The sequence below is a fragment of the Zingiber officinale genome, chromosome 5A (genome assembly GCF_018446385.1).
Source record: "Zingiber officinale cultivar Zhangliang chromosome 5A, Zo_v1.1, whole genome shotgun sequence".
Lineage (NCBI taxonomy): Eukaryota > Viridiplantae > Streptophyta > Magnoliopsida > Zingiberales > Zingiberaceae > Zingiber > Zingiber officinale.
The window spans coordinates 138,215-154,678 of record NC_055994.1 but is presented as its reverse complement, the minus strand read 5'-3'; the positions used below and the strand labels follow the sequence as shown (position 1 = coordinate 154,678).

At 36.6% G+C, this 16,464-nt stretch overlaps 1 protein-coding gene across 3 annotated transcripts; it reads left to right on the top strand.

Moving 5' to 3' along the window:
• Window positions 1-746: 746 nt before the first annotated feature.
• Window positions 747-16,230, top strand: LOC121979185. 3 transcript variants are annotated; one of them, XM_042531115.1, is made up of 8 exons: window positions 747-976; window positions 1,210-2,376; window positions 2,459-2,563; window positions 2,642-2,722; window positions 3,340-3,403; window positions 14,748-14,818; window positions 15,619-15,782; window positions 15,945-16,230. In XM_042531115.1, exons 2-7 carry the CDS (start codon window positions 2,368-2,370, stop codon window positions 15,631-15,633), a joined length of 345 nt encoding a protein of 114 aa, XP_042387049.1. In that variant the 5' UTR covers window positions 747-976; window positions 1,210-2,367; the 3' UTR covers window positions 15,634-15,782; window positions 15,945-16,230. The 3 variants fall into 3 exon arrangements, 2 of the variants coding, with proteins under 2 accessions (XP_042387049.1, XP_042387048.1); XM_042531114.1 differs by having other exon boundaries at window positions 14,748-14,823; XR_006111328.1 differs by lacking the exons at window positions 14,748-14,818; window positions 15,619-15,782; window positions 15,945-16,230 and having other exon boundaries at window positions 2,637-2,722; window positions 3,340-3,402.
• Window positions 16,231-16,464: the final 234 nt, after the last annotated feature.

Genomic DNA, 16,464 nt, shown 5'->3' with positions numbered 1-16,464 from the left:
CTTAAATGTCGTCCTATGGAAGCGTGCCACGTGTCACCGCACGCCCGAGGTGACAGCTGCTGATATTACGCTTGGCGGTTTGAAATCAACAGGCGAATTTGTGCTTCGATCGTCGAGACCTAGATCCGATGGCTCCGGTCGGCCGAGTCCTATCTTTATAAAGTTGTGGCATCGCCTCCTTTTTTTCACCTTGCGTCTTCTTCCCCGAGAGCTGTCGGCGACCCTGTGATCAGCGCTCCGACGACTCCCCGTCTTCTCTCGCAACGACTCCTCCTTTCTGTAAGCCTCCTCGAACTCCCGTCATTGGTCTTTCGTAGTCTCGCCCTTCTTTCCCCACGCCTCAGTCTGGTGTCTGCTGTGTTTTTCCATCCCACACTACAACAAAAGTGACTTTTCGCAGCGCATCATCAATGACGTGCAGTTAAAGCGCGCTGTTAATAATAGCTTTTACGGCATGCCCAATTATGTGCGCTGCAAATAGTATAATGTTTATACAAACAACAGCATGCAAACAAAATACGCTGTCAATAAACTTTTCTACGGCATATAAAGTACACTATTGAAAGTTAATATTAACAGCGTGTGATATGTGCTGTTAATACTTATTAAATATATGTAAATGACGACGTGTAAAAAATGCATGCCGTTAATAAATATTATAAAATATTAACAATAATCTTGCCACTCGAATTATTTTTCGTCAAAATATTTAGTGAACCAAACTTCTCCCCAAACTCTTCACGCAAACAAATATGCCAAGCTCCTCATGCCGAACCAAACTCCCGAAGTTGCAACCCTAATCTCGCACCCTCCTCACGTGAAGTCTCTTCAGGCCGATTCTCTACCGCGCGTGCCAACCCTAAGCCTCCTCTCTTTGGTTCTCCGGCGAAGCCTTGTTCGACCAAGCCCTCTCCACCGAATTGAACATCTTCCTCGGGATTTTTTTTGGCGCTCTTGCAATTCTTGTCTTTCTCAGGTTGGATATCTTTTTTGGTGATCTTGTAATCCTTGTTTTTTTTGTTCCACCGAGAGTTCTGATGTCTGAAAGAATCTGTTCAAGAAGAACCCACAACTGGTTCTCCTGGGACCTCCACAACTAGTTCTTCCACCCCAATAACAACCCTCTGTTCCCAAAACCTGCGAGTGTATTATCTTTTGATAGTCTTGATTCAGTGAGTTTATTTAGTTTTTTTACTATGTGCTCATCAGGTCGTTCTCTATGATCGAGTGCATTTTGGGACACTATCTATTGCGGAAGATTCAAATGTTTAAATTTTTGGATTGGAAGGGCATGATGTCGAGTGGAGAAGTCAAGAAGGTATCTCGTCAGGATATACAACTAGTAAGGATGCTTTTGAATTTATTGTTAGTAGTGAATTTATTGTGATGCTCATAAACTAAGAATTACATTCAAGTTAAATTGGAATGAAAGCTAACCGAGCGTGGGAAGAAAGAATTAAAAAAAATGTTGAAGATGTTATCATCCAATTTCAGTTGCCTTCAATTGGATCTGTACGTCAGTTTTGGTCCTATGTTGTATAAAAAGATCATGTGTGCTTTGATACTTCAATTGGTTTATTGATTTACAAATTTGGTGCATAACCATCCATGTTTATATATGTTTGCTCCATCCTTATCTCTAGTTGCAGAATAGTTTATGTAAGATATCGGAAAAATTAAAATAGATAGGGTTATTTGGGAAATAGCCTTATAGAATTTTTCCGGAATTTTTAGAAATTTTTTGGGAATTTTTCGGAGTTCGTACGACGGGTTTTGCGGGAACAAATTTATGGGTTCGGATAAAGCCTGTTTGGGATACCCCGTTTAAGTGAGGAAATGTTGGATTTAATTATATTTCTTTTCTTTTTCTTTTCCCAAACGTCGATCCCTAACCCATTTACCTTCCTTCCCCGATAACTCCTCTGCCCGAGCTTTCCCCTCTCCGACGATTTCTCCTCTCCTCCTCTCGGTGTCGCCGGCGCAAGCAACCACCGGAGCTTTGAAGGGAAAACAAGTGGCAGCTTCTTCTTTCCCAGCTCTCGGTTTCCTCTCTCCCGATTGCCCTCTCTCGCGAACGACCCGACGTCGACGGAGGACGACTCTTCCTCGATGGTCTCGGACTCCTTGCGTCGATTGAGGACCTTCACCGGAATCCCGAAGGAGCTGACGCTGTCCAAGCCTTCTCCAGTGAACCGATCCCTTCCTCGACAGTTTCTTGCGGGTGATCGACGATGATTCGGCGGAGCTAGGTCACGGTGGGGTTCCTGCCGATTAAGCCCCTTTCGGTTCTCCTCCTCGATCGGTTCAATGGAGTATGTTCCGGATCGTCATCAGCAGAGATGGATAGCGCGATGTCGTTTGTAGGCGATGATTGAGGTAAGCGTCGGAAAAATCTTATGGATTCAAAGATCTCGATTTATAGGGTTCCAATGGTGATACTTCTCTTGTCTTGGATTAGGGGAAGGCATGGGAACAACACCTTGATGGGTTTCCTATGGCAGATCACTGTCTTCTGCAGCTTGCAACTGATAGGGTCTCGGTGAAGGATTGGAGGTCTATCAAGGTGAGTAATGTCTCTGTTTGTTAGGGTTTTAGCACACTGGTTACTCTACAGCTAAGTTTTGGATTTGATTTAGGATAGAAATGGTGTAGGGAATCTTTGGTAGCTGTTCGGCAGGTGTTTTATGGGGCTGTGAGTTTGGATATGCTGCTACCTCTTAAGGTAAGTGTTTTTCCAATGATGTACCTTGGGTATTTTCTCATTTGTATGTCGCTAAATTTAGGTTTAGGTTTTCTAGTTGATTGTTGAGTTTTGTTCTTGCTTAGGTTTATTGGTAGGTATTGTTGTATCCCATATTGATATTAGATTAGGGATTTTGGATTGGAAACTATGGATTGATTAGGGTTTGTATTGGGTTGGAATTTGTGGATATGGTGATTGGTTGTTGTGGATTGTTATGTGATCATTCTTAGGATCATTGGATTGATTGATGGATTGATTTATTGGATGTGATGATTTGGTTAGTAGTCGATGATGAGGTTAGATTGTTGTAGACTTATGATGGAGATTTGATTTCATGATAGGTTATTATGGTTTAATATCATTGTGGCGGATTGGTAATTAAGAGAATAGATTTATTATTGGATTAATGTGTTGTTTTGGGGGAGTTTTGGAGATGTATCATGTATAACCTAATTTAATTAGGTTGTATTATGATTAAGGTTAGTTGGAGGATTAATCCTTAATCATGTTTGATTAGGGTTATTCTAATTAGGTGGGGGAAGTTGCTTAGTTATTTACTTCGTATGTAATTAGCTAAATATATTATGTGATCGCAGGACTTTGATTCGAGGCGTGCGTCTCGACGTGGATTGGTTTATCTGATACGGTCGACAGATAAAGGCGGGTATTTCTTCCTTTGCCTCTATGTATTTTCTTTGAGCTTAGTGCATGGTTGTTATTTGCCGGATTAGGTTACTTTACCTTATATCGGGTCCATTTGTTGTTTTTCCTGCTTGATACTTTTGCTTGAGCTTAGAGATGACCTAGTTATATCATATACAGTCTCAACTCTTGATTTCTACTCTGCTGTGATTATGCGTGTAGAGTATGTATTGTAGGGATTGTCGAGTGATTGGTTTTACCATGCTGATTTTGCATATAATGTGGATTGTACGTAGCTTGGTATGTGTTTTAGGAGTCATCTTGTTGACCGTACATTTGCATGTTGTATGTACACACGTGTTGGGTTATGTACTTTTGGAGGAGTTGTGTTGATTGTATGTTTGTGGTTTATACACGTGTCTGGTGTGTTTATTATTGGAGGATACATGTTGATTGTATTTATGTACATGTGTCTTGTGGGATTATTGGAGATTTTTAGTTGATTATACATGTGTAGTTGTGTACATGTGTTTGGGGGGGGGGGCACTACAAAAAAACAAGGGCTTTAGAACCGGTTTTTGGGACCTTTCGAAGCGTATTCTAACCGCTTCAAATAAATTTGAAGCGGTTCCTTTACTGACTCAATTTCATCCGCTCCTAGGATCTATTGTACCACAACAGTGACCGGTGGTGAAACAAGAATAACCGCTCCTAAAAGAATTATTCGAAGCGGTTATAAACTGCTCCAACAGGTAGTCACAGAAGCGATTGTTTAAGCGCTGGTGTTTCAAGTCTTTGGAAGCGGTTGATAACCGGACCTAAAGACGTGCATCACATTCGGTTTTCTAGCGCTGTGATTGCTTTCTTCTTGAGGCGGTTAACTAACGCTTCAAATTAATATATAGGAGCGGTTATTCAGAACGCTTGTACAAACATCTGAAGCTGTTGTAAACCATTTGTACAGCCATGAGCATTGCAGTACATTTTCCCTTCTAAGAGTGGTTGTTAACCGCTTCGGAAGTCATTTAAAAAAAACATTTTTAGAATTTTCTATTCCATTTTTATTGCACAAGCAACTCCACAATGGAAAAAAAAAACATGGTACATTCAAGAGAAATAACTAAAAAAACAAAACTGAATTGTCATTTACTAGGATATAAACCAAACAAAATTCAACAATCCACAAATGAGTATCTAAGTTTCAAGAAACATGAAATTCTAAAAACAAAAATATACTAATGATTACAAATGAAGGCACAAACTAAAATATATTTTTCCTTCAATATCTAATTATCAGATGAATCTTCTCAGGAGATAGCATTTTCTTTTGGATTTGATGTGGCATCCATGTGTTTCTGAATGATGTTTGCCATTACAATTGCCATCTGTAAAAATAAATCAAAATTAAAATCATAGATTTGAACAAGAAATCAACTTGTTAATTTGATATTATATAATATGTAAATACCTGTGTTGGTAACAATTCAGGTCCATTAGACCCTCCAGCAGTTCCATGTATCATACTCTGCATAACACGTGTAAAACTTTCAAACTGATCTTGCATTTGTCTCATTTGCTCCATTTTTGTTTGAAATTGTGCTTTTTGCGCCTCCATTTCTGCTCGCAACTGTGATTCACGCATCTCCATATCTTTGTTCATTTGTTCTTGCATTGCTTTGAATTTATCTGTGATATCCGTAGTGGAGTGATAGTTTTGCCTATTGTAGAATGAGCTACGTTTACATTGTTCAGGGAAGACTTGGCTAGGTAGTGCTCCTGCTCCTAGACATCGAACTCGACCAGAATGCTCAGTTCCGAATACATCACTGCATAAAATTTATAATTAATACATATACATTTTGTAATAGCCTTAACAAAAATGATATCAAATTTTTAAAAAAATATAACCGAAATGCATCCTCATGCACTTCTATTGCTTGTGTTCTCTCAGGCATGTCTTGTAGGCGAATTTGCACAGCCTCATCCAACAAATGCTAACAAACAAAACATCAATTGAATGAAAAATTTATTCAAAATCTATTTTAAAAAATTGCAACAAATTAGTACCTCATAGCGTATGGCTTCAGCATCAACTGGAGCACCGCCTTTCTTTTTACTTCTTCGACTCAAATGCATTATTTCGATGCGAGTCGGCTTCCTACCATTGTCTTTCAACTAATAGAAGAACAATAACACATATACAATAAATGTGACAGTTGAAATTTTGCAAACAATAAGCATATATAAATCGTTAACAACATATCTATAAAGGTTAACTACATTCTATATCATTATAAATCTATATTTACAACACCATAGAAGCATATAACACTAGTTATTTATAACATCAAAGTTTAAACAACAAATAGGTAATATGAAACTTGTTGCAAATAAAAAAAAAAAGATTTGATACTTACAAATTTATCTTCCAAAGAAGCAATACTTATTCGTCCCTGTGCATGAGTTCCTTTTTTATTTTTTCCATTTTCTCGATTTATTTTTGAACTCTTCTGAAAAAAAAGTTTAAGTTTTTCTAGGAATATCCATAACTATATATAAAAAATTATCAATACTAGTGATTACCTCAGTAACCTTCCAGTGCTCACATAATCTTTCCCAGACTTCTATAGCCAGGCCATGAGGAATAGGACGAATGGACACAAGGTCCCTTAATGGAATATTCGAATCATAAGACGTAGCTTTAACTTGGGTCCTCCATCGCCTCCATGCAACTCCCATCATTTGCATCACAAAATCTCGGTGTTGATCGGAGATTATGAATCGTGCCTATAAACATAAAATTAAATATGTTAATGTTTGAAACTCATGTGTGATATTAAGTACTTCTCAACTTACAATAACAAGTTTCCATGCCTCCTCCAACCGATGCTTTGGAATTTTTCGCCAGTCTAAATAATCAAGGGGCAACAAAACTCCATTTCGAGCTATTGTTCCCACATAATTTGCTAGTACCGGTTGTAAATCACCATAAGGCTGACCTCTTTCATTAAATGTGACATGTAGCAAATCATCGTGATGCAATGCATGAACATCCTTCATTACAGTCCTCCCACGTCTATTCGGCTGCCTCTGCGAAGGCAACACTGCATCTTCGCCAGATAAATATATATGCAAAATATGATTGTTTTGTCATGCGTTAAACTTAATTAAATATATAAAAAATATATTTCCAACCTTCCTCATGGAACTCCTCATCATGTTGTTGTGATGCTAGTGCATTATTTTGGGTTTCCGATGGTGAATGTGATGTTGTGTCTTGTGATTCAACTTCATCGTCACGCCTATTATTTGATTCTTGTCCCCTAGATCGCCTTCTGATATTCTTCGTCAACTTTTGAAGTCTTTTGTTTGTCATTTTTCATATGTACCTGAGAATAATAATAATAATAATAATAGTAATAGTAATGAAGATGGTAAAGATACATAACAAATAATGATAGAAAAAATAAACAAATAGACGATTGTAGAGAAAAAGAAGACCCCAATTTGCACCAGTATGATAGATATATCTGATATGGTGGAGTTCTTTAATTTAATTATATATTATATAGAAAAAGAACATAATCAACAGGTTGTTTGTTTCTATGAACATTGGTCATGAACTTGGATGGATAATAACACGTATGAAAATTTCTCTCCTAGGGAACAACTTCTATATTCCAATCTCAAAAGAAAAATATTTACAACCAAATAAAGAACAAACACAATATTAAAAAAATCACCGCTCATAATCCTTCACAACATAAAAGAAATTTTATGGAAGATTTACAAAAATCCATTAGCTATCTGAACACCAAACTCGTTTAAAACATAATGTTAAGAGTATTTACCTCCAGAATCTGACTTAGGGTAGAGCAGAGATTTTCTTTACACAAGACGGAAAAAATCGATTGTGAGGTAAGGCAGATTTTCTCAAAAAAAAAAAAGTTTACAAGCGGGAATATCAAATCTGAATAAGATGACGCCGTTTCGTTTTTCCACGTTCTTTTAGGCAACAAATAAAAGCCTTTTCGTTTTCCAAAATCTCTTTTTAATTAAGGCATACCATTTTTAACTTTATAAAATATTAGATTATTAAATTAGATGTGAGAAAATATGGCAATAGTATATTGAGAATTTTAGCTATGATTCCAAAAACGGTAAATTACTCTACATGATTAAAAAAAATAATATTTTATGATTTTGAAGAAATAGTATGAAATTTACGAGATAGATATAACAAATTAATATTAAAAGTAATTATATTTTCTCCATAGCACAAATCCTAATAAACTTTTCAAGTTTACAAGGATTTCATTTAGTTAAATAAAATCTCATCAATCCCATGATCAAATACCAATTTAATTAATTAGTGGTCATCTGAACTTAGTAGATGGTACAAAAAATCGGTAAAGTAAATAAACTTGATAATGACGTTGTTTGCCCATGAATTGGTAGACTTAAAAAAATGATCGACTTGAAGAGTAAACCTTGCCGAGTTTTACACTTAGCCAATTTTTTCATTCTGAATATCTGGTAGAATTTATTAATAATAATCAAAATGAGCTCATAAATTTATTAGGATTGGTAAAATTTATAGTAAACATTTGACAAAGTTTAAATCAACAATGAAAAGTAATTGAAAACTCTGCCCACGTGACAATAGGCTTATATTCATATAAAAAATTGCACAAAAATAATAAATTGAAATTCACCCATGCACCTCAATAGGCTTCTCTTTCTCATACAAGTACATGTGCTTAATGCAGAGTATCTAAAGCTCTGCAACCATACTCAGGATGTCCAAGGCACCAAAGCAACATCATTTGCCTTAATATCTCTTCACATTCACTATCCTGAAAATAGCTGCCTATTTCAGGAACAAGTGTGCCATATCTTAATCAACCATTCTCTCCAATTCATCACTTTTTAAAAGTGACCCCACATGCTATCTACAGAATCAATAACATAGCTTAAAGAGATACGCACCTTAATGAATGAAATGAAACTAAAATATCTAATGCAACACCAAATCATATTTAACACGTCAAGAGAGTTTAAATAACCATGAAACGAAACATAAAATTCAATCCAAGTTTTCATCATCAGTTTCATTGTTCACAATAGGCATGCCATCAACAATTGAGCCTTCTACATCAGTTCTTATTAACTCAATATCTACAGTGTTTACATCATCTAACAGAAATTCTGCATTAGAAAAATTGTTAGGAATGAACTGCATTATATCAACATCATCTTCATTGCTCATGTTGTATGTGTCTCTTGGTGTGTGACGAATAACACAATGCCATTCTTCTTCTTTTGGATCACGAACATAATAAACCATTTGAGCTTGTGAAGCCAAAATAAAAGGTTCGTGCTCTTCTCGTTCTCCTGTATGTATCAAACGCGAAAAATTCAACATTGTAAATCCTAAAGGATCAATTTTCATACCAACAGTAGTGTTAACCCAATCACATCGGAATAGAACTATTCGCCCATGGCCATTATAATCAAGTGAGATAATATCGGTTAACCGACCATAATAGGTTGACTCATTATCATCATTATCATGCATCGACGACACCATGACCCCGCTATTCTGCACTTTTTTGTTTCCTTCAGATTCTACTGTGCGAAATGCAAAACCATTCACATTGAACCCATGATAACTAAATGCTACAGGATTTGGACCACGTGCAAGTGCCCTTAGAGTTAAGTCATCAATTCGTTCATTTGCCCGATCAACCTATAATACATACATAAATAGTTTTGATATTAATATTTTTAAAATAATAACCAGTTCATTTACCAATAAATCAATCGATATGTTACTTACTCGTTTAGCAAACCATTCTGAAAATTGCATTCGAACCATATAATCCAATTGAAAGTTAGTTGGACGATGGCCATATCTATGCTTTCTCTTCAATTCGTCCCTTAATTCTCTATTTCATCACAACATGAGGGCTAGAAACTTGTAGTATTGATAAAACAATAAAATTGAAATTACATTCATAAAATAATACTTACTCACGATATGGTTGTAGAGCTGTGCAATTAGAAAGGATATATCTGTGAGCTTGGCTTAGAGTTTTGTTGTCCACAGTAACTATTTGACGCCTTTTTGTAGCTCGTCCAATTTGTGGAAACAATGGAAGTAAAGGATACTCATTATCAGGTGTCTCCTGGTGTCTCGCACCTGTATTGCCAAACGAGTCTATATGCTTTAAATAACGGGAACAAAACACAACACATTCATCAGCCAAGTATGCCTCTGCAATGTTGGCCTCCGGTCGTGCTTTGTTTCTAACAAAATTTTTTAGTTTTCCAAGATATCTTTCTATTGGATACATCCATCGATAATGTACAGGCCCGGCTACTCTTGCTTCATACGCCAAATGCACCACCAAATGCACCATTATTGTGAAAAATGATGGGGGGAAAATTCTTTCTAATTGACATAAGACCAATACAACTCCTTCTTCAGCCTTTTTTAATTCATCTTCTCGTAGTGACTTTGCACACACAGCTCTGAAATACTCACACAAAACAATTAATGGTGCAGTTACCTTTTTTGATAACACACGACGAAGAGCTATTGGAAGAAATTGCTCCATTATGACATGACAATCATGACTTTTCAGACCCAAAATCTTACAACGTCCAACATCTACACATTTTGAAATATCGGATGACATACCATCAGGGACACGAATATCTTTCAACACTGAACAAAATAACTTTTTTTCAGCTTTGTTCAAACAATAACATGCTGGTGGCAAATATTCTGTACCATTTGGTTGTGGCTGTGGCCATAATTGTTTCATAATTCCCAATATTTTCAGATCTCTACGTGCGGCAGTGTTATCTTTGCTCTTGCTAGAATCATCTAAAAGTGTTCCAAGGATATTATCACAAACATTTTTCTCAATATGCATAGGTTCCAAATTATGTCTTATCAAATTAAACTCCCAATAAGGCAAAGTGAAAAAAATACTTTGTTTCCTCCAGATTTGTTTAGTGGAACCTGTTTTTGCTCGCACCAATGGTTTCGATATGTTACTCTTACCAAATACCACATTTGGGTTTTGGGTCATTTGTAGAACATCAGATCCAGACAATGGTATCAAATCTAATTCATGTTTCTTTGGCTTGCCATAACTTGTCATAGTTCGGATTTTTGAATCTGTCGATAAGAAGCGGCGATGCCCTCTAAATGACCATTTTCTTCCATTATTCAAGTACACTGCATCTATCTTATCAGCACAAGTTGGACAAGCATTCTTGGCATATGTGTTCCACCCAGACAAACATCCAAAACCTAGAAAATCACTAATTGTCCAAAGCAATACCGCCCGCATTTGAAACATTTCTTTGTTGCAAGCATCATAAGTGGTAATCCCATTTTCCCAAAAGTCCTTCAATTCATCCAACAAGGGGCGTAAATATACATCAATATCATTTCCAGGTGCTTTGGGTCCTGGAATTAAGGTGGTTAAAATAATTGAATGAGGCTTCATAGATTCCCAAGGTGGCAAATTGTAAGGCACTAGAACAACAGGCCATGTACTGTGTGACGTACTTTGATTTTTAAATGGATTAAATCCATCAGTGGCGAGTCCTAAACGTACATTTCTAGGATCTACTCCAAATTCAGCGTGTCGCTCGTCAAATGCCTTCCATGCTGGCGAATCAGCCGGATGCCTTAAAATTCCATCTGAAACTCGTTTCTTAGAATGCCATTGCATATTTTCAGAAGTCTGAGATGACATGAATAATCGTTGTAATCTCGATTTCAATGGAAAATACCAAAAAACCTTAGCTGGAGTTTTCATCTGAAGGATTTTTTTTCCACTTTTGCGTGACTTCTTTGGTTGTTTCTGCATGTTTTTCCATCTTGAAAGATTACATACTCTACAAGCTTGTTCATTCGCATCCTCGCCCCAATAAATCATACAATCATTCGGACAAGCATGTATTTTTTCATAGTGAAGTCCCAAATTAGAAATTTGTTTCTTCGCTTCATAAAAAGAATTTGGTACTTGTGCTTCAGGTGGAAGTACTCGTCGAAGAAAATCCAATAATGCTGTGAAGGACTTATCACTCCATTTTCCACTCACTTTCAACTGAAATAACTCAACAAGAAATGTCAATTTAGAAAATTCAGTGCATCCAACATATAATGGTTGTTTTCCTTCTTCTACCAATCTATAGAAATCTTCCACATTAGACTCCATCGATGCATGACTAGTTGATGCACCAGTGTAATTTGTATTCCTCATAGGTGATCCTTCAGATACTTCATGTAACGTTTCTTGGACTATTGATTCATGGTTAATTGTCTCATAAACTTCTGGTAAGGCATGAAGCTCATCTCTCATGGTATCATGAGATTGTACAATCAACTTTTCTCCATGGAAATTCCAAATGGGATAATCTTGTAAAATACCATTTATCATCAAATGTTCGTATACTGTCTCACGGTCATGATTCAATGAGTTGATGCATTTACGACAAGGACACGGTTTCATGACTTCAGTAGTCGTGTTAAGAAATGCATAACGTAAAAAATTTCGAACTCCAACCTGATACTCCAGACTGCCATGGGGAGAATCCATCCACGCCTTCATTGTTTGAACCTGTTCAATTATTTACAAAATTTAAGAATTTATTTGAGTAGAAAGAATTCATGAGGAATTTAATATAATAAATAACTTTGTTACTTTTTAAATGAAATGCATATGTATGGATGTCCTATGCATATTTCAATCACCATATATCCTGTACATCTACTTAACTATTCTATCATATCCTTGTAGTTTGTTGTACATTATTATCATTTACAATATCCAAACACCATGATTTATACACAATTATTTTAATTACCAATTGTATAGAACAGAGGACGCTACCTTAATATAAGGCATGTACATCTTTATTTAAGCATTCGAACTCACTCTAGTATACAATAACTTTGGAAGATATTTACACGACTAAGCGTGAGTCTATCAACTCATTCAAGTATCATACACATTCACTATTTAAAGTGTAATATAAATCATTCACAATCAATTTCACTATTGTATAGTTCTGAAACAATAAAACGATACAACATAGATATGTGAAGAAATAAAAATTTCAAACACTTCTTTTAGTCATTTAAACAAACATATTAGATACAAATGTTTATATTTGTTTTGAACATGTACGGAAATCATTTATATAAAAGTTTAATAATCTAAAGCATCAACAATTACAATATGAGCCAAAACTCTAAAGATATCTATCAACCTCACTCCCGATTAATCTAGCAATGGAACATAATAAAATCCAAAAAATCGATAGATGAAGGGAAATCAATTTGAATATCATCTCAGGTTTTTCGAAATAAAATAATTGATCTAAAAAATAAGTAGAGAAATTATCTTAAAAATTAGAAAAACAATTTCTTCTTACAGTGGATTTGGTGGTCGGCCGACGCAAGGGCAGATCTAGGCGAGGGCTGGAGTGGGCTGAAGCCCTCACCAAGATCTATCAGAGTTAGACGAAGGCGGATCCACCGCCTTGAGAGGAGAGGGATGTCAGGGTGGCAGCCGGTGTGAAGGGGTCGCCCCAAAGGATGAGGCCGACATCGATTAGTAGGTGGCGACGTAGTAGGCTGTGAGGGTGTTGAGGAGAGGAAGACGGGCTTCAGAGTAGTTGTTGATGAGGACGGTGAGTCGATCTGGGCAGATCTAGAAGGGATCAGGGGTCGTAGGCCTCGAAGTAGGATTCGAAAGAGAAGAGTAGCGGCGAGACACTAGAAAACAGCAAAGGAAGGAAGAGGAAAAGCAACATCTATTTAGTTTAGGGTTTATTAAATTAATATAATTAATTTACATTACCTTTTATGATGTAAGTTACACGTTTATTTGTAATTTATTAATTTAATATTTTTATCCTTTTATGATATCGAATTAAATTTTTTATTATTAAATATATTTATTGTTGTAAAATAAAATTTGTTAGCCCTCGTTAAAAATTATCTCTGGATCCGCCCCTGTCGGCCGATTGAAGCAATGAAATAGGTGAGTTGTTAAAGTCTAAATAAACGTGAACTCTTCTATTTATATTTGCTTAAATAAAACCTATTATTTTTAGGAGTGGTTCCAACTGCTTCAAAAGGATTCTTTTAGAAGAAAAATATAAAATCACATCTAAATGTGCTAAATAGAAGCGGTATATCATAACTGCTTCTACGGAAAATCTATTGCAGTGGAAAGTACATAACCGCTTCTAAACCTTTACTCATTCGATGCGGTTATTCAAACGCTTCAAAAAGACCGATTCAAAAACACCTATTTTTTTGTAGTGGGGGAGGGGGGGGGGATATGTGGAGGTATCATGACGATTATATTCTTGTTGTGCTGTGCTTATGTGGTTTAGAGGTTGCATGGATGATGACGGTGTTTGTATCATGATTATATATATATATATCATGTTCATCATTCATGGCATACTGACGACTATCGTCTCCCTTATAGTTGAGAGGGTTGTCAGTCTTTTATAGCCGTCCATTCGGCCACTGATGGAGAGTGGTAGCTGGGAGTGGAGCTATGTCCTGTCGCGCTCATTCAGCCGCTCAGTGTTATGTCAGCCTCGACCACTCTGGAGTAGTGGGTCTTGAGGGTACAGTAGGCAGAGGGTTTGAGTTATGAGTGGTCAGGGACCCTTAGCTATGTAGTTATATGACTACTTAGCTGACCGTCCGCTTCGGCCGCCTATAGCGGTGCATGTACTGGAGGCTAGTACGGTTTGTCATGGATCCAAGCCTCTCGGCCATACAGGGGTTGTGGTGTCTAGAGAAGTGGCGGGGTGACCATGGAGCATGCATGCACATTTGCATTTGATGCACGGTGCATCTTTGGAGATATATTTGCATACATGCCTAGTAGATACTAGTTGCATGTGTTTGTGGTATGTTGCATTTGTTTGTGATATGATTGTTGCATATGGTTGTCATGCTGCATACATGTCATCTATTTTACATGTATTTGCAGTCGTATTTATATTGCACAGGTGTCACGAGTAGGTCTGTTGTAGATATGGTGAGTTTACTGACCATTGTACTAGGTGTTGATTCCAGATTGGGTATGTATCTATCATTATGTCGGTTGTGGTCTGTACAGTGTGTATGTCAGGTTAGTAGGTCTGATATGTTCAGATGCATTGATTATGATAGTAGGATCATGTTCTTTGATTCCCTACTGAGACTGTATACCTTTGATCTCTATGTTTATTTATAGTCCATGCACTATCTTTTCTATTACCCGCTGAGTTACCTATACTCACCACCGCATGTATATCTTTATGTTTTCAGATAGATGGTTGGAGTGTCGCTCGGAGTATCCTGTCTGTCGGGTCCTATGTCACATCCGACGATCGTTTCGGGTTTTGTATATCTTCTATTTGTGTTCGATATATGTTGTATTTGGTGTGTTGTTGTATTTGTTGTTGTGGTTGTTGTATAAAGCCTAGCCGGCTAGCAGTGTCTTGATGTGTTTTGTATGGGCTTGTCTTATCGTTTTTCCGCTGTGTTAGTTTTTAGTACAGCCGTTTGGGCTGTTTTATATATAACTGCGTGGTTGTGATTGTTTCATTCCAGCCGAGTGGGCTGTTATTGTAACTGCGTGGTTGTGTAAATATTCCAGCCGCATGTGGCTGATGTATATTTTGTTTGTAGTGATGCTTCATATTGTCACCGGTACAGGGGAGATGTTGCCGGATTTTTGTCTGGCAGGGACTCCTTTGGGGGTGTGACAGTTTAGGTCAACCTTGTTTATGTAATTCATGTGTAGGATATAGGTGTCCAATGCTTTATTTTTGAAAAGTTTTTTTAAATGGTTAATGGAGGTATCAAATTTTTTAAAAAAAGATATAATACTGATCGGCTCATTAATAGAGTCATTTTGATAATGATTATAAACTCTAGAGGGAATAACAATTTTTCTGTGCTATTTCTTTATTTGTAATCCATTACTTGTCTTATAGATCAATTTCATGCTTCTTCATTGTGAAAGGGCTGCAGTATTATTCTTAGTCCATCTTCCTGATAACTACTTGCTTGAGAAATACTCAATTTTTTTCATCAGTGCTCATATTCATTTGTATCTATAAGTTGCATTTACTCTTGGTAGCTACCATCTCTAGCACTTCCACAATGATTATGAGTGAGCTTTTACGTGTTGCAGGTTTCTGAAAGCTAGAAAATTTGATCGTGAGCAAGCAACTCTTATGTGGGCCCTCATATGCTTCAGTGGAGAAAGGAATTTGGAGTAGAAACAATTTTAAAAAATACATATTTTATTGTCTCTGTGAACTTTAGGAATTTGGCTGCTTTGTAAAAGCATAAAAGGTTAGTGAGTGCCCCTCCCTATCAAAATATTTTTCTATTATGTTATCAATGTGTTTCTAACTCCCCTTGTTTCATAATAAGAAAACTATCGTTTGATTCTTTTCAGACACATGAATCAATGGTTGGTTATCTAATGCTAACTTATGTCGTTTAATTTTGTAGGACTTGTCTCATGAATATTAGCTTGTGAAAATCGAGTGGCCTATTAATGTTGTGACTATTTTATGTATTCCAATGCAAGAGAGTTAGAAGAACCAACGCAGCAATCAGAAATCAGTGTGGACTTTGAACTACTTGCACTACTTCAAAGAGACATAGGAGAGGAAAGGCTTGCTACTCATAATCTTTTTTTTACCTTTTCAACCAGTAACACAATTATTTCTATCGGAATGAAAAATTATATGATATTTATTTATTTTTATATACCTGTAACACAGTTATTCCTTTAGTGATAATTGTACGATATTTATAATTATATGTGTGATATTTTTTTTTTATTTTATGTACAATTAACTGTAGCGCGCGGTTGTGCGCTGCTAATGATATTAACTACAGCGCGCGCGGTCGTGCGCTGCGAATGTAATTTACGATAGCGCGTGCAATTGCAATTTACCGCAACGCGTGCCCGCACGCTGTGAATGCAATTTACCGCAGCGCGCGGCAGCGCGCTGCGAATGTATTA

Excerpts from the sequence above, each read along its gene's own strand:
- LOC121979185 (XM_042531114.1), top strand. Across the intron at positions 2,564-2,641 it reads AGGATTGGAGGTCTATCAAG|AAATGGTGTAGGGAATCTTT; the intron begins GTGAGTAATGTC and ends GATTTAGGATAG. Across the intron at positions 14,824-15,618 it reads CGACGATCGTTTCGGGTTTT|GTTTCTGAAAGCTAGAAAAT; the intron begins GTATATCTTCTA and ends TACGTGTTGCAG.